General features: G+C 39.2%; 1 protein-coding gene across 5 annotated transcripts in view; it reads left to right on the top strand.

Moving 5' to 3' along the window:
- Nucleotides 1-19,022, top strand: part of LRBA (LPS responsive beige-like anchor protein) — a 565,586-nt gene that overhangs the window by 71,393 nt on the left and 475,171 nt on the right. For all 5 annotated transcript variants that reach the window (XM_039542019.1, XM_039542017.1, XM_039542018.1 and 2 more), the window contains exons 10-17: nt 1,051-1,248; nt 2,242-2,375; nt 5,928-6,036; nt 6,152-6,304; nt 9,079-9,247; nt 11,959-12,038; nt 14,334-14,396; nt 16,396-16,493. In XM_039542019.1, coding sequence (XP_039397953.1) covers nt 1,051-1,248; nt 2,242-2,375; nt 5,928-6,036; nt 6,152-6,304; nt 9,079-9,247; nt 11,959-12,038; nt 14,334-14,396; nt 16,396-16,493 — 1,004 coding nt within the window. The remainder of the gene's footprint in view (nt 1-1,050; nt 1,249-2,241; nt 2,376-5,927; nt 6,037-6,151; nt 6,305-9,078; nt 9,248-11,958; nt 12,039-14,333; nt 14,397-16,395; nt 16,494-19,022) is intronic.

Genomic DNA, 19,022 nt, shown 5'->3' with positions numbered 1-19,022 from the left:
ATAGTCACCTGGGTTTTTAAATGGTTTTAAACAGTTTTTTGCATAATTTTATTACAAAAAATATTTTGCTCAGTAATGTGACTCTGACTTTCTATACATTTTTAATGTTTCCTATTTTTGCCATGATGCATAACCTGCCTTGCATAACTGATATATAAAAATGCTACAGGCCCATCTGCATGAGAAGAGAGCATTTGATGATGTAATTAAAAACCATTCTTGATATAAATTCACGGTCAGAGTGGGAGTTGTGGCACAGCAGTAGACTTGTTTGCTGGTGTTTTTGTTTTTTCCATCTCTTCTGATCTATAAAACTCCAGTCCTACTCCATGAAATGAAATAGATTGTATGTGTATTAAACAAAACACAACCTCTCCCGCCCCCACCCAAGTTGGCACATATTTAATACCAACTTGGTATTAAAACAAGGTTAATGCAAATAATAAACTCTGTTTGCTGTCTTTACTCTCGTGTTCACTTCTCAGGAGTTCTGCTTTGGATTTTTGGGTGATAGGGAGGGACATGCTGTCTAAGTGGATAGAGCACTAACTATTAACTGTGGCTAGATCTTCTTCTTCTTTTTTTTTTTTATTGAGGCTTGCTACCAAATTTACTTTCTTCATGCCAGAAAAGTATCTTGATACCTAATTTAACACATTAAAAGTGATGAGCACTGAGGTTTAGTTCTGTTATGCTATTTACTTATTTATTGTTTGTATTGTGGAAACCCTGATGGACCTCAATTGGGGATTGTGGCCCCTACGTGCTGTACCAACGCAACATTTTTTTTGTCTTTACCTCTGCCCAAAGAGCTTCTAAGTGAACACTGAGTAATAGGCACTATATTTTCTTATGTTTTTCTTAGCTTCCAGAATGTAAATGCTATATAATACTAACTCTGCAAAAATTGTCCTGAGCTAACGGTGTTGTAGTGGGACTGTTCTGATGCATTGCTAGAATAGAGGAGTAATGCTGTTGTAATTATTTTGTTTCCTATTGCATTTTCAGTGCAAGTCACTTTAATTTTTTTTCTTTCTTCCATCATTCTAGGGAACATTTAAATTCAAGACAGAAAGTGATCTCTTCCTTGCTGAGCATCACAAACTGTTACTGTATGATGGCAAATTGTCCAGTGCTATTGCTTTCATGTACAATCCAAGGGCTACTGATGCACAGCTCTGTCTAGAATCATCCCCCAAGGATAACCCTTCTATCTTTGTTCATTCACCACATGCTCTCATGCTTCAGGTACTTTGGCACTTTTAGTAGACTTTCTAAGGAGAAAAATGGCTTGTACGTGTGATGTCTGTAACCAGGATTTTAGTGCCAGGTGAGAGGGCCCCACATAATAGACTAATCGGGAGAAGCTATCAGAACTGCACTGCTCTCCTTCCTCAACCTTTTTAATTGGAGGTGTGGAGAATTGTTCCCAGCTCTTTAAAGTAACTCTCCTCCCTTTGTCATCAAGCCTCCTGACTTCTCCCCACTACTACTCCTTACATCAGGCTCCCCTTTCCTATCACTTCTGGTCAGGCATCCTAAGAGGGTGGGGTTTCCAACCTCTCCTAACCAATTTTGCTGCTTCTCATTGCATCACACCTGTGCACTGTACCCCTATCAGTGTACAGCCATGTCACCCTTCCCTTCCCTAAGTGAACTTGCTCACTTTTCCATTCTTAGAGTCCCAATTAAATTTGTCTTCAGGAAGGTTACATCAGAATCTTTTTTAGAAACACAGCAAAAGTTTAGAAAATAACTTTAAAAACAGCCTTCTTCCTCCTCCTTCGCCCCCGCCCCCCCAAAAAGTCCACCCCCCCCCAGTGTTTTTTCTTGGGGACATTCTATTGTAACTCTTGCTTCTTCCATCCCAGGGCCTCTAACACCTTGCTCTCCTCCACTTCAGGAGAGCACAGGGGCACTTACGGAAAGGCCAGCAAGCTATGGAGCTGCTCTGTTACCAGAGACCATGTTTTGCTTTAGATGCTGGCCACAACCTATGTGCCCATCTAAAGTCATCTTTGAGGACCAGCACAGTAGACAGGAATCCCAGGCTCTGGGACTGGGACATCTTTTTTGTGTTTGTCTCCTCAACAGTAGTAGCCGTTACTTGTAGTAATTTCTTTGCGTGGTGGTAATCTGATTTTATATTAAAGATACTCTGAAGTATTTAAGTAAAATGATAACTGTTTTTAAAGTGGTTTTAGAAAAGGTTTTAATCTTCTTTTAATTCTTCTTTGTCAGGATGTGAAAGCAGTCCTAACACATTCTATCCAAAGTGCTATGCATTCAATTGGAGGAGTGCAGGTACTTTTTCCTCTGTTTGCACAGTTAGACCATAGGCAATATTCTTTGGACCAAGTTGACACAACTGTTTGGTGAGTATGTATGGCTACCTCATTTCGTCTTCCATTTTAACTTCAACCCATTTTAATTTAAGTGAAATGGGTTTTTGCTTAATTTAAATGGCCACAGAGCGAGCTAGCTACCTTTAAGTTGTAAAGAATTCTTGTAGTTTACAATTCTTTTTTTTCACCAGTAAGATAGAGCAGCAAGTAAAGGGAAAACTTCTTATGTCAGGCTTCTCTACATAAACACAATAAATTGAAGATTACATCTGCCTTAAGTGACTGAAATGCACAGCTTCTATTAAATGCAGTTAATAAAATAACTGAAGGTTAAACTGGAAACCATGTCTGTTTAGCTATTAGGCAAAGAATTAACTCCAACTAATGGAATTGTAGCACTATTATTTGGATGCTTTATTTCTATTCTCAAGGCCAGAAGTTGTTAAGCCTCATGTGAGCAGGACCTTGAACTGAGATCAAGATTATTGGCACGATGTTTTCTGTGTAAACTTGCACAAATGAAAACAAATATGTACATCATGCTATAGTTATGTAATGTATTTATGGGGTACTAGAAATATGAAAAATCTACATGATTTCTTTCCTATCAGTGTGGGGGAGAAACGCTTCTTGAAGCTCCACAGAAGATAAGTTGATGATCCTGGCCTATAGTGCATGATGATTGAAAGATGTATGTGCCCAGGCTAACTCAAGCTTTGTATGGGTTGTCAAGGATGTTAAAATTGTAAGGGACTCATAATACACTCTGTAGTTAACATTGCAAAAAAGTTTCCTTTAGAACCACTTGTTTTACAAACTCAAAACTTTCCAAAACACATTTACCTTTTTGGCTAATTTGTTTTTATGGGGTGAGTGTAGGGGAAACTGAAGCAATATCCTTCCATAGCAGTAGGCATACATGTATCTTTTACTGAGGGCTAGTACCTTTGCCTGGATTAAAAGTGGTTTTCATTTAGTAAAGTTATTACTATTTGTAAATTATGTTCTGGGCATGATCATTAGAAAACTGATAAAGATATAGACATGTATGTGAAGAAAAATCCATATTTAGGGTGTGATTTTCAGAAGTACCTAAAGGATTTAATCCCATTGATTTCTGCTCCTAATTCCTTTAGGCATTTAAAAAAATCTCCTTAATTCCTAATTTAAATATAAACTCATAAAGCTGTTTTGTCAGCTTCAAAAGCTAGTAACTTCACAACTGCTAAACTGATTTTCTCCCACTTGGCTCTTGTATTAAGACTTATAAAATCATGTCTAAAAGAAATAAATTCAGTAGTAATAAGTTATACGCTTATAAATGTGCAATTTATAGTACTCCATAACCATGTGTACAATGACAAAGGTTTATACTGTTGTACAGACAAAACTACACAGGATCTTTTCAGGGGGCAAGACAAAGGTGCCACATTTATTATGATAACAATGTGATTTATGACCAATCACTAATATCTTAATCCTTATACACACACATTATACCTAATACCTATACATACACACACACACACCCATCAGATGTTCTGCAGCTGCTGCATAGTTACCAGTCCTGAAGATAGCTTAAGTTCATGTCTTGATTTTGCAGCTTGGGTTCATAGCTTGTAGCAGCTAACTGGCCAGGAAAGCCGGGCACAAGGATGAGCTGGGTCTCTGTTGGGCATGCACCGATGTCCTTCCATGTTGGCAGCAGAATGTTACCCTCCAAAGTCTTCCATCTCACCCATCCTTTTTGTAGGCTTTAGTTTGAACCCACAGTCTATAGGTCTTGCTGTGTCACGTTGCCTCTGGGTTTGATGATTGATCACCCGTCAATTGCAGGTGTGACTTTCAGCCTCGGACCTCGCTTTGATCTTTCTTCTATTGTACCTTTTCTTTTTAGGGTGGACACTTCTTACTTTGTTAGGGCTCTTGTCTGCATCTTCAGCCGGTGGGGTTTGAACTCTATTTCATCAAGACAGGCTGGGGCTGGAGGTTGATTCCATCATCCATACATACCTCAGTCACACATTTAACCTAAACTAATAAGATTACAGCAGGGTTTGCAAAAATGAAGGTTGGAGGAAGCTTTTACAAAATGGAGTGAGCGTTTTAAAATGGGGTTTGAATTACAATATGGCAAACAGTGAACAGAAGTTACAATGTAAGGCAAGTGTAGTGAATGGTGAACAGAAGTTACATTAATAAAATGAACAATTAAAAACAATTTCATTTATCAGTTCTACAATATCAATGAATGTATATGTACAAAAATATGTATGTAAGCCACAGTACTAATAGGCGATAACCAGTCCTGATCCAGCTAGGGGCTTAAGTCTAACGGTGTGTATTTTACTGACACCAAAGCACTAATTAGCCTTTATGTGCATTCTGTTAAAGAACTATGGAATTTTTTTCTTTTAAAGAGGCAGAAAAATAATGCTAAAATTATGTACAAAACCCCTCTAATGGAATATCAAGTGTACACAGTTAAGTTCTCTAAAATCAGGAAATACAAAAGCTAAGTTTGACTATATGACCTTCTTGCATTTAGGCCTTAGGATCATTTTTAATTATGTGCTCATATACTAATTAATGATAAATGAAGTGTAACTTTTCCACCTCTTTAAATGCACATGCTGATTCCTAGGTTGAGTGTTAGTGGGAGCAGTGAGAAGGAGAGAATGCACATCAGTTTGCAACCTAACATCATAAAGTTTTTTTACCATGGTCTTACAAGAGAAATGAGTGTCTCTGTGATGGGGTGGGGGGAAAACAAACAAAAAAAACTTTGTTTTGCGTGTGGTGGGGTGGCGGTGGAGTTGGAGCTCATCTTCACAGTGGACCAGTAAAAAGAAAAGACAAATTTTTTGCTTCTCAGTTCATGATTTTTGAGTTCTTAACTGGACAATCTTAATGTTGTGTTAATATTTTTGCATTGAATGCAGAAATCTTTGCTGTTCTAAAATCTTCTTGTGCATTTCTTCCTCCATCCCTCAGTTACCTTCAAACCTAAAAAAACCTTGAGTTTTCCTTTGCTCCAGCTCTGTTTTGCAACCTCTGATCTTCCAGCCACAGAAATTGATGAGACTTCATAGCAGTTAAGGAGTGGCATTGACTACAGAGGGGTTGTTCAAAGCAGTTAGTCCTACTTTAAACAGAAGTGCTGCCAGCATCATTTGGCCTGTCTGAAAGCAAGAGAATGGCAGTTGGAATGGAACATAGATCTATTGCATGTCAGAACTGGTTCAAAATTGGAAGTAATCAGTGAAAAGTTGTTTCAGGAGTGTTTTGATATTGGAAAAGTATCACAAAGTTCCAAGTTTTGAGGTAGAGAAAATCCAGTTGAAACTAGGAGACCTTGTAACTTTGCAGTCTTAAATGTTTTCAAATTCTAATCTTAACTTTATTCCAAATCTTAATTTAGCTATTTAAGTGTTGTGTTAAATGTACTTATGCTGGAAGATGAAAGAGTTTAGCTGGGAACATATTCCTGTGAGGGAATTGAATACCTAATTTCTATGACTCTCTGAAATACCTGATATTTCTTTAAGAAGCTGAATGATTTCAATACACTGTATTTTTCAGTTCTACTTTACTGGCTTTCATCATGGAATTGCTGAAGAACTCCATTGCTATGCAAGAGCAGATGCTTTCCTGTAAGGGCTTCCTTGTGATAGGACATAGTCTTGAAAAGGTAAAACAAAATCACTACTGATCTAAGGTTAGCTTATCAGAATCCTTTTGCTAATATTTTTCTGTATTGTCAAAGTTCTGTAAACATGAGTCTAAAGAAGCCTTTTTTTTAACAGTCTTCCAAAGTCCATGTTACCAGAGTTGTGCTAGAACTATGCCTTGCCTTTGCTAAATACCTGAGTAATTTGCACAATGGGATTCCTTTGCTTAAACAGCTGTGTGATCACATTCTCCTTAACCCGGCAATCTGGATTCATACACCAGCGAAGGTAAAATATTTTGGTTTTGTTAATCATGTATCGGTTCAGGTTAGAACATACGTGGTGGTGGTGGTGGTGGTGGTGGTGATGATACTGTTTGTTCTTAATGAAGTGGCATCCAAAGGCCCAATCAGGATCCCTCCTTCTTTTTCCTTTATGCTGCTTTTCCTGGTGAGGGTCGTGGCGGCAGCATGGAAAGTAGGGAGGACCAGACCTCCTTTACCTCTGCTACAGGTTCCAGCTCCTCCTGTGGGATTCCTCAGCATTCCCAGGCCAGCTGGGAGCTATAATTCCTCCTGTTTGTCCTGGGTCAGCCTCGGACCCTCCACCCAGTGGGACGTGCCCGGTAGAGTTCTAACGGAAGTGTCCTGGGGTCATCCTTACAAAGTGCCCAAACCACCCCAACTGCCTCCTCTCGATCCAGGGGAGAGTAGCAGCTCTAGTCCGAAGCCCTCCTGGATAGCCGAGATTGTCTCCCTCAGAGAGTAGGCCCAGCCACCCTGCAGAGAAAGGTTTCAATCAGGATCCAATTGTTCTAAATGCTGTATGTACATAGGCTGACACAGTCACTGCCTGAATAGCTAATGTTCTAATTGAAGATCTGGATCAGTAGCATGAGACTATTTGCATTCCACTGACTAAGTAGCCCTTTAAAATAATATTGTCCAACTTTAGTTCCAATTACACTTCTGCTATGGTGTGAATATGGAGTTTAGTGGAGCGGTGCCAAATGATTCCAGATTTAACTATAATGTAAACCAAACATATATCATCTCAGTGATACTATAGAATTACTATATACATAAAGTATATTAAGGCATAAAAATATTTGCCTGTACTAGTCTCCAATCCATACTGGTATAACAGTCTGCCAAAATTGAAGCCAGAACACTTGCAAAGATTATTTTAAACTCTTAATAGAACAAAAGACAAGTAATTTAGCACTCAGGGAGAAGTACGGAAATAGTATAGGGTTGTTTAAAGATGCTGCAGGCAGTGCTACACCTGTTTGGTAACTACATAGGAAAATGTATTTTTCATGGCTTTTAATCTGACATATTTCAAGAGCATGAAATTCACTTAAAAGCTCCTTCATCATTACAAGACTAAAAAACTTGACATTCTGTGGTGAATTCCATAAACTGAGCCAAAGTTAGATACAAATAGGTTTTGAAGCATCATGAATGAATGATGTAATATGGGTACAGCTAAATTAAACCTTTATAAAAGCATTGGCAGCATCTTTTATGTTTGCAGAAGGGGAAATAAGCAATACAAATCTATAAGATCATAACTTTATAATGAACTGTTTATATGAACTTTACAAACTGTTTCATATTAAGGGCATACTTTCCACTTGAAAATCCCACTTCTAGAAACTCTAGTAACACTCAAGATAACTATAATTGAATAGCTAGTAGAGAGAATGTTTTTCTTCCTGTTTAGTTTGATTTATGCATTTGACAGCTCTTTGTGTATTGTCATTTTCAGTGTTCACCCTGTATGTCAATTTTTTCTAGCCAAACATAAACAGGAGAACAAGTAAACACTTTCCAAGATAGTGACAGATTTCTGCTGTTGCTTCACCTTGTTTTGATCATGTTGGAGCTTGCAGAGCTGCTGATTGATTCCTGATAACGTCTTTTGGAACACATGGTGTTCATTAACCCTATCCTGGATATAAGGGAGTGGGAGTGGCTATATAGACAGAGTAAGGGCTTGTCTACAAGGAGGTTAGTCCAAGATAGGGAGTGAGTTTACAGCACATTCTGCAGTAACTCCCTGTGTGGACACTTACTGCACACTGCAGGTGCACTTAGACTTTAAAGCAAACTAAGCTATTAAGCTAAAGCACATCCAGGCATTTTTAGTGCACAGTAATTGTGTCTGAGATTGGTGTGGACTCATCCTATCTTAGGAAGAAAATATAGGAACAGCCACTATAAGAAACTATAGGAAAAATATTGGGCTGGAATTTGTTACTTTTTTTTGTAAATAGAGACAAACTCCAGTAAGAGGGTGAGTTTTGTATAGTGCGTCAGAGGCTGTTTTGGAAAGTGAGCTGCTTGGACCCTTACCCATTTTTAAAGACTCTCTTCTAAAAATCAAAAAATTAGACCATGTTATGTTTTGGATGCTCTATCTGAAATGGGAATTGTTAAAATGTCACTGCAATAAAACATTAAAAATGTCATTGTCCCTTGTATGATTTAGACACGCCCTAAAGTCTATAGCACTATATAACATAGATACTTCACAAAAGAGGAACTTTTCAATTAGGGAACAGTAGCACCTGAAATCTTTTTTATTGCCCTTTCATTGTGCTCCAGAGAAGGACAGTGACATAGAATTTTTATTCTGGCAGTTAGATGTAGCTATCAATATTTCCAGCCCTAAGCATTTTAAAAAAAAAAGCCCCCAGAAATGATGAGGTGGAAAAAAAAGGGGGGGGGAATTCACACATTCAAACTTCTTTTCACAACAACCATGAAGGCCAAAATGAGATTCTCTCATATTCACATGACTCCAGAAGCTTGGACATTTAGAATTACACCAAGTATCATGAGACTTGTGGTAAAATCAAAAGAGTTTAGTAACTATTTGGTGAAGCTACCCTAGTGAGTATCTCCATTTACTCTGCTCTTTTTTTACATTAGAATTTTTTTAAATTGGATAAAATTAAGAATGTAATTCCTAATCTACTACCATTTTGACTTACCTCCTTGTTGTGTATGTGAAATCCTAGCTGATATTTTCAATTTGTTCTTAACTGGGTGTTGTAGGTTCAGCTGATCCTGTACACTTACCTGTCTACTGAGTTCATTGGCACTGTTAACATATACAATGCAGTTCGGCGTGTTGGGACAGTTCTTCTGGTAATGCACTCCTTAAAATATTACTACTGGGCCGTGAACCCTCAAGATCGCAGTGGTATTACTCCAAAAGGTGTAGGTATGTATACATGTGAGACTTGTATGTGAGACTTGTTCACCCTTCATCAACACATGAGCATTCTGAACCACTTCACTTGAAGTGCACGGCTTTGTGTGGTGTGTGGAATGGATGGGATCCAGGCAGTGTTTCATTTGGTGGAAGGATTTAGCATACCAGTTCTAACAAGCAGCTTTGTCCATAAGATGCTTTCTTTTTTGCCCCCTCTCCCCTCCCGACCCTGAAGAGAATAAATGTTCCCTCAACCCCAAGGATCTATGTACATTATTAGACTATATCTTACTGGGGATGACATTAAAAGTGCAGAGCTAGACTTCTTATCAGCATTTCACAAGCTCAAAGACATAACCTATTTATAGAGCTCATTCAGGTACTGGGTCTCCTGAAGCTTCAAGAACCTAATTAAGACACAGTGATGAGAATGGGGGAGTTGAGAACAGAGATGAGCCCATGTCATAGGCATAGAACTCAGAGGTTGATGGGAGATGAGAATGAGTATGCTCAGTCCATGCCACAGATGCACAATGCTGAGATAGGATGAGGTGCTGAAAATAGGCATTCAGTGTATGTCACTGACATGCAGCACTAAGACCAAAGGAAGTTCTTCTTCACACAGCACACAGTCAACCTGTGGAACTTCTTGCCTGAGGCGGTTGTGAAGGCTAGGACTATAACAGGGTTTAAAAGAGAACTAGATAAATTCATGGAGGTTAAGTCCATTAATGGCTATTAGCCAGGATGGGTAAGGAATGGTGTCCCTAGCCTGTTTGTCAGAGGGTAGAGATGGATGGCAGGAGAGAGATCACTTGATCATTACCTGTTAGGTGCACTCCCTCTGGTACACCTGGCATTGGTCACGGTCGGTAGACAGGATACTGGGCTGGATGGATCATTGGTCTGACCCAGTATGGCCATTCTTATGTTGTTATGAGCTCAGATCATAGAGACTTGATGCTTAATACAGGTACCCACTACTGAAAAGTGGGTCTGGCAGAATGGAAACACATCACTGAGATTGGGAGAGGGAAGAGAACTTCCCATTGAGATGAATTATGAAATTAACTCCTCTCAGAGGAGAGGTGTTTTGGGCTGTATTAATCTCCATGGAGTCCAACCCGTTGAGCTGAGACCACCACATAGAGATGAATGTGGCGACTCCTGCCTTTGCAAGCTATCCTGAAACTTTTTAGAATGGAGGAAGGAATTCTGGAGCTCCCCTTTAACTCCTGATGGGCAAGGGGAACCCCACGCTTTCCCCCAGCCTTTTGTTCCCAATTGGAAGAAGGGCTCTGGGGGTTCCTATTTCCCTTTCTTGGAGTAAGGGTTGTAGTGTACTCCCTGTGATGTTGCCTCCAGCTGGTAGTTGTGCTCCTCATAGTTCCTCAGTTAGCTTGTTACCAGCCCAGGGTGGGAATGAGGATCGGAGAGATCTGGTAGCTGAAGGGGATATAGGTGTACCCAGGAAGTTCTCTCATGCCAGTCCTCCTGCAGGGGCCCCTTCATCCTGTTCCTCTCACTACCACCAACTTCTCAAACAAGGGAAATTCACTAACAAAATTTGTGAAAGGGAAATTATATTTGCTTGGTAGTGTGTTGAACCCTGGAAGGAATGAAGATTTTTTGTTAGTAAGAACTTGTCTACTCATAAAATTGAACTGGTTTACCTAAAGGTATGTTTCTTTACCAATTTAGTGAAACTGGGACAAGTTTGTGTAGAATACTCTATTTCAGTTGAATGACTTATTTTTTATTTGAGCTAAATTGAAACAAAGCACTCTTAAATTCAACCAAAGTGCATCTACACAAACTTGCACCAGTTTAACTAAATTGGTTTAAAATCACATCTGTAGTTAAACTTGTGTGACACAAGGCCTCATAGCGCTGTTTGAATTTGTATATTCTTCTGTTAAAATTGGGGTTGTATTTGCCCCCTCCCTGGGCATAGCTAACACAATGAATAGCTTAAAGAGCTATGATATTTGGATCTTTAAAATATTTCAGTGACAGATTATTTGGGGAGGGAAAGGAGAGTGTCTTCTCTGAGAGTCTTGGGTCTCTAAATTGGGTTTCTCTAACTTGCAAGAAAATGTTTGAATACAAGAGGTGTAGGAATACCTCACAACATCATATATTTATCCAATATATGCTAGTAGTAGTCCAAGCATAAGAAATCATTTTATATTGATCAATACTATAGTGTAATCATCGCCTGAAAATATTAAGGAGCCGAAGTAGAAATTCTATTTAAAAAACAAACATACACAAAATAACTAAATATCAAAGTCTGGAAATACTAATTTAAAGTTATAATATCAACTTAAACTCATTCTTTTACCTCCATCCATGATGTTTCAGTGTTTGATTTAGAGACTGCAGAAGTTTTAATTTAAATGAAAAAGCATTAAAAGAATTTTAATATAAGGTTTTATAAAACTTTGACATAGCCTTACCGTGTAGCCTTAATTAGTGGTCAGTTCACTACACTATTAAACATTAAAACAATATGTAATAACATGTTTCCTGTGGGAAACAAAGAAAACCAGTGTATTTGAAATTGTGCTCTCACATATAAAAATATAAATTATCTTACATTTTTTCAAAACTTTTAAATTAAAAATATATTATATGCTTTAGTAACAAGATAACCATCAGTAATTCACATCCAGTAGATAGATAGTATAATATATCCATCTTTTTGTATGTTTTTAAAGATGGACCACGCCCTAATCAGAAGGAGATTTTATCTCTGCGAGCATTCTTACTGATGTTCATTAAACAACTAGTGATGAAGGTAAGGCGACTATAAATGGAGATTCTATTGTCCATGCTGCCTTTCCCATGAAATGTGTAACACTGACTCAATCTCTGCTGTGTACTACTGCAGTATATCACCTTAGCAGTCTTTAAAGTACGTTGAAATTTTGGTATTTTTATAAGCAAATAAGGTACTTGAAACAACACTGAGGGTGATCCTCCCATTTGGCCTGCTAATGTAAGTAGCATGAATTGATAAATGTTTATGTTTAAACTGTTTCTTGTCAAAAGTAGAACTGTTGGTATGTAGTTAATTTATGAAGTGCCCTCCACCAAGGGGAACATAAGATCTCGCTATTTGATGAGATTCAATCTCCTAAATCTAATAGTGGCAGAACCAGATGCTTCAGAAGAAGCATTAGTGTGGACAGAATAACTGACTGTAGTAGGCTGTTATCCTTTATGCAGACAAGCCACTAGAGGATGATAATACAGTTTGCCAGTCGGCTTTACAACTATTTGCCAGACAACAGAGGACTGTTGAGATTCAGGAATCCTAGGTTCAGTTCTAGGTTCTGGAGGGGAACATTCTCTAGTGGTTATAAATCCTTCTGCTTGTATCCCTGTGCTATGCTCTCCTCTGAGCCAAAGGTTCTCTGTTTCTCTTCACTTTCCAACACGTTTGTCATCTCTCTACTTTTGAATCATACTTCATCTTTCTCCTCCATGCTCCTTTGGTACCAGAGGAGAAGTACTGAGAGCCAAGGAGACAGACTCCCTGCTCTCAATTCTGGTCCCCCTGGAGCTGGGAGGACCAATTGCAGCAAAAGTCTTGCTCAGCCCCTTGGCAAGCTGCTTTTTCCCCCCGCCACTAGCTTATAAGTAGGTCAAATTTGGGCAGATTTTTGCAGGGTCAGAAAAAAGTACTGATGCCAGGGTGACCCCCTGCTAAATGTCTAGACTCTGCTCCAAAGCATTAAGGTACAAGTGCGTCTCAATTAAATGGTTGTAAGACTTCTGTTTTAGCATTGGCAAAACAACTTATTTTTCATGGAAACAAGTGAACAGTTTTTGCTGAAACTTAAAAAACGAAAACAAACAAATGAGGCCTCAGAGAGATCTAGTAGTGATGACTATAATAAATGTCTAATATTGGTTTTGGATCTTACTAAGCTCTTTGCCTCAATATCTTGTGGAAGTGAGTTCTGCAATTTTGCATTGTACAAAGAAGTATTTACTACTTTAAATTTGCCTTTTAACTTCATTGGATGTCCATTTGCTCCGCTATTATGAGGGAGAATAATAAGAAACTCTGTTCTCCTTCGGTGGATCACTTATTGTTTCATATACATCTATTGTCACCTCTTACCCTATTTTTGTATGTTACTTTCCACTTTGGGTGACAACTTTTGTAGCTTAGATCCTTCAGTTGGGAATCCTTTAAGGCAGAGAACCTGTTACCTTAGAACAGGCGGGTGGGCAAACTTTTTGGCCTGAGGGCCACATTGGGTTTCTGAAATTGTATGGAGGGCCGGGTAGGCGAGGCTGTGCCTCCCCGGACAGCCAGGCATGGCCCAGCCCCACCCCCTATCTGACTCTCGCCCCCAATGGCTCCCCTGGGACTCCTGCCCCATCCACCCTTCCCCGTCCCCTGACCGCTCCTGACTGACCCCCGCTTCCCCATCCAACTCCTTTCATTCCTGACTGCCCACCCCCGGGACCATCCAACCACCCCTTCTCCCTGACCATCCCCAGAACCCCTGCCTCCATTCAACCCCTCATTCCCTGCCCTCTGACCGCCCCGAACCTTATCCACACCCCCGCCCCCTGACCACCACCCCAAACTCCCTTGCCGTCTATCCAACCCCCCCACTTCCTGCCCTCTTACCGCGCTGCCTGGAGCACCATTGGCTGGTTGCGCTACAGCCGCACGGCCCAGAGCACCAGGACAGGCAGCCGTGCCGCCCGGCTGGAGCCAGCCATGCTACCATGCAGCACAGAGCTGCAGCTCTGGAGCTGCGCTGCCCGGCAAGAGCTCGCAGCCAGTGGCGCAATATGCTGGGGCTGTGGGGGACGGGGAACAGTAGAGGAGGGGCTGGGGGCTAGCCTCCTGGGCCAGGAGCTGAGGGGCCAGGCAGGAGGGTCCCGCAACCTGTAGTTTACCCACCTCTGCCTTAGAAGCTGTCATGGCACCTTAGATAAAGATAAATCTATCTTGTGTAGCTGTTCTGCTTTATATGACACTGTCTTGTATAGTGCTCTTTTTTTAATAATTATTTTGTTATGCCTTGAAAGAAAGATGCTAGATACAATTTAAATTTTATTTTTTGAGGATTATGGAGTGAAAGAAGATGAACTGCAGGCTATCTTCAATTATCTGCTCACAATTCATGAGGTAACTTTTTGTATTGTTTTTGCTATTCTTTGTAAGTCAAGCAAAATTTATTCACAATTTTTTCAAATAAAAATATCCTCTCTTGCCACAAGATGGCTCTGCAGTAAGAAATAACAAATATAGTCTAAACCTAGAGTGCAGTGTGTTGAATTACCAATATCCTGTAGTGATTTAAACACTACGTTTAATAGTAGATTGAGGTTCATTAAGGTAGTAAGTCAAAGTAGTTTCCTATGCTGTTCAACAGCCTGATCTATCAATCAGAAAAACAGATGGCAAGAGTGACTTAAAAAAAACCTTATTTTATGCTACGTAAGTAATATTTTTGGTTTTATTTTTCACCTTTTTTATTCAGCTTCTTAAATAAAACAATACATTGAAAATGTGAATTAAAAATAAGAATGTTAATGAAGTCTAAGAGAAGCTTGTAAACTTAATTGGGAAAGAATATTGGTTACCATTGATATATCCATCTTCATATTTTAGCACCAGGAAAAGGCACTTTATGCCAGATGTAACATCAAAGACAAGGAAAATGGGACCATAAATCTAACTGAAGTAATCTTTTTAAGGGTGCTTGAAATGGGCAAAATAAGGAATTAATTGAATTCACTTCAAGCAGTACAGATTTATTTTTTCTTTGTGTTTACACCTATATTTATCCTCTAGTCTCTACTCTGGTACTGGATTGAGTGTGCTTTGCTACAGGATGAAATAAGCAATCCAGTCCTTCTTCTTTATGCAGAAATGACAATCTGGGTAGCAGATAAGGACTTATCTACATGAAGATATAATGCGTGGCAAGCCGGGATGTGGATCTACACCTTGCTAGTTTGCTATGCAGTAGCTGACCGTGTGGACTCTGCTACCATTCACTAAAAGTTCTGTAGTCAAAGCATGTTATGGAACTTCTGTGCATGGTAGTAGAGTCCACATGGCCAATTACTGCAAGTTTGTCTGCTGTACATTCACATCCTGGCTTGCTATGCATGAAGTCTCTATGTTGAAAAACCCTGAAAATGAAACAAATCACGGAGCCTTCATTCAAATTTTGTAAATGGAAAGGAGGAGTTAGCCTTCCACTCTTCCTCTTTTTTTTTTTAACCAGATGAGCCTGTGTGGCCTAAACTGAGAGCCAGAGTTGTTGAATCCTTAATGAAGCAATCTTTTCTGTCAAGCGATTTAGGTACATGGGTGTTAATGAAAACAAAATTTGCTTTGTTTGGTTGGTTTTGTTTTAATTCACTGAATGGATGGAGTGTGTGTGTGTGTACGTGTGTGTACTTAAATAAATGTGCATGGAAGGAATTGCCGTATAGCCCATTCCCTGGGTACATCTAAACCCGGCGGGTAGCGATTGATCTATTGGGGCTAGATTTATCGCGTATAGTATAGACGTGATAAATTAAGCCCCGATCACTCTCCCGTTGACTGCTGAACTCCAGCTTGGTGAGTGGTGGAAGCAAACTCGACGGGGGAGCCGCGGCAATTGACCGTGCGCCGTGAGGGCATGAGGTAAGTCGAACTAAGATACGTTGACTTCATCTATGCTATTCTCATAGCTGAAGTTGCGTATCTTAGGCAGACACCTCCTTCCTCCCCACCACAGTGTAGACCAGGCTCCTGTCACACATGCACAAACTTCCCACTACATACAAAACAATGCGACTTCACCACCACTACGCACAGATCAACTAATTCTATTACCTAATCCATTCTCACTTTTGTTGACCCTTTAATTTCCCTGTACCTTTCCTGTTCCTTAGTACTCTCTCCTGGCTCCTTTGAGTGTGGCCCTAGTTATTTGGATTCTGGTCTGACTCCCTGGCCCTGCTCTACAGTTTACAGCTGCTACCTAAAGAACTTCCTTGGCCCAAAACCAAGGCCTGGATCATACTGAATTATTTGCAATGACTTTTAAAATTTAGAGTAATGTTCTAATCTAGCAATTTAGCTACTTAATTTTTAAATTTGAATTCTGTGATGTATTTTTTAACAGGATGACAATCTAATGGATGTCTTGCAGTTGCTTGTTGCTCTGACATCAGAACATCCCAGTTCTATGATTCCTGCTTTTGATCAGAGGAATGGATTACGGTAAGTTAAACTTCATGCGTAGGCAAAAGAGAAAAATATTTTGATGATATTGCTATTCACTGGAATTCCCACACCACCTTGAGTCATTTCAGTCCTAGTACTACAGCTGTAAACTCCTTCTTTTGGGTGATTTTTGTGTCCAGGTGTTCTCTTGGCCAGAGTTAACACTGGTTTTATTACTTATGAATTGTTAATGCCTCCAAGCTGTCAGTCATGCTCAGGCACGTAGTAGTCAGTTTGAGTTAGTCTATACTCGTATGTTAATCATTGTCCATTAACATCTAGCCTTCCTTTCCATGTCAATTCATTGAGAATTTAATAATGGGACAATTCCAGCTAAACTAGCTCACAGATTTCTTCTGATCCTTGTTAGCTTTTTCACTACTGAGAAGGTTTTTTTCTTCTTTTCTTCCCTCACCTTATGGTGTGTAACCTGCTGTTGGCAACTTCTGTCTACCTGTAGGCCATGCTCAATATGTTGAGAAATGCTGTTTCATGGTATGCTGAGTGGATAGTAGTAGTTTAGGAAAGGAGCTGTGACATGCTATGACAAGCCCAGTAGAAGAATTGTTGTTAGGAAAATGGCATTAAATTACGGTTTTGATTTTATTTTGTGGCTTTCAATGGGTGGCCTGATAACTGAACTTTTCTAATTTAAAATGAATCCTGTGTGGATATCAGGGGAAAGTGTGAGCATAAACCAAATATTAGAACTGTTCCTAGAAGGGTACTTACAGCAGTAATTCATTTGTTATATAAAGGTGTATTCTCAATTCATACATTTTGTTGCAACTACTGATTAATCCTGGGTTTTACTTTTTCCCCCCGGTTCCCCTATGTCAAGAATCATGCAGTCATGTTCATAATTGTTTCCACCCTCTTCTCAGTGCTAGTTATTTCATCTGTTTTGTTCAGCTTTGACTTCATTTGTATGGTAACATTATGTTCTGGGAAACTAATAAAAACTCTAAATAATAAAGTATTTGAATATCATATCAGGTCTCTAACTTATTGTATTTGTTTTTACTTAACTACTGGCAATAAACTTTTTTCTTTTTATTAAGTAGCATAGCATAGGGGCAGCTCAGTATGAATAGCGAGTCGACAGTGAGAAATCTTTGTTTTTCTGTCCCTGTACTGTCTCCAGCCATTTAACTGGCTGATTATGTCTCGTGCAATAGATCTGAAAATTTAAAAAGCTGAGTTAAATGATACTTTCTATCCATGTTTAAAATAAAATGATTTTTTTCCTCACACAGGCAGTATAAATATTTGGGTGTCTTTTCTTAAAATTCAAAAATAGTATATATTAGCTCAGAAATAACCTATATGGAAGTTTAATGTTTTCCACGATACTGGATAGCCCTGATAGTGTCTTGTAAGCTGCCATCTTATAGGGACAGAGAAAATTGGGCTGTTATCTTCCTCCATCTTTTGTACTCTGCTGATGATATCCCACCTGCCTAGCTAGTTACATTCACAGCTGCTTCACCCAGGTGAAAATCATTTTTCGTGTTGCTTGGATTTGAATCGCTGCTGATTCTTCACCCTTTGATTCTGGTACTGAAGAGAAGGGGAGACTTTTTTCTTTTGTCTTGGTGTGCTGTGGGCAGCTGAGGTTATGAAATAAATTTATTGGGAAGGTTTGGGTGTGTAAACAAGGCAGTCTTTGTTCTGTTCTTAAAAGTATCAACAGCCAAGTATTTCTATGTTAAGTAATATTGTCCTTTTCATTAGTTTTGATACTAGTAGAAATGCTTATGAATTTTTTCTTAAAGTTCTAAAAATGTATTTTCATAAAAAGAGGCACACCACCCAAAATGTTCACTGTACAAACTGTGTGGGACTTTATCATCTGCATTCTCATAATCAATATAATTTCATGGAACATTAAGGAATTACATAATCCATAAAAACAATATAAGAGCTTATCTTATCTGGACAGAAGCCAAGTGTGGTTCATGCAAATTCAGGAGATCTAGTGAATATCATAGACAACCAAACTATAAAATCACATGGGTTGTAGGTAAGTCACAGTGGTGATGATGACATTGGAGCAATCTTATATTGATATTAAGTGTACAGTCAGGGACAGAATTTATCCCCTCAGGACACAGTTTTAATTTATTTATTGTAGTATGGTAGTGTCCAGAGGGCATGTCCACTAGAGACCAGTCATTATCAGCTGGCAGAGTGCCTATACTCAACACTTTCCGCTATGAAACTGCTTTCAGTTGCTTATAACATTGCTAAGTTTTAATTATATGGGCCACAGTTTTTTAAGTCAGGTGTCTGACTCAGGCTGAATTGTTTTGTTTGGAAAGATTTAGCCATTTCTGAGAAGGTGGCAGGAGCTGTATGCCTGATGAGAATAAAAAGAAATAATTAATATATACCTATCCCTTGAGCCCCCATCCTTATTGTGCACTGAGTGAGGTATAGGTCCTGTAGGGAAAAATAGTAAGTGATCATCTAAAGATCATGGTTGCATGGACAATCTTAATTCTGGCATTTCCTAGTTCTGACATT

This window comes from Mauremys reevesii, linkage group 5 (genome assembly GCF_016161935.1).
Source record: "Mauremys reevesii isolate NIE-2019 linkage group 5, ASM1616193v1, whole genome shotgun sequence".
NCBI classification, from domain to species: Eukaryota; Metazoa; Chordata; order Testudines; family Geoemydidae; genus Mauremys; species Mauremys reevesii.
Note: the sequence above shows the minus strand (reverse complement) of the source record. Positions and strands in the feature narration are given on the sequence as shown.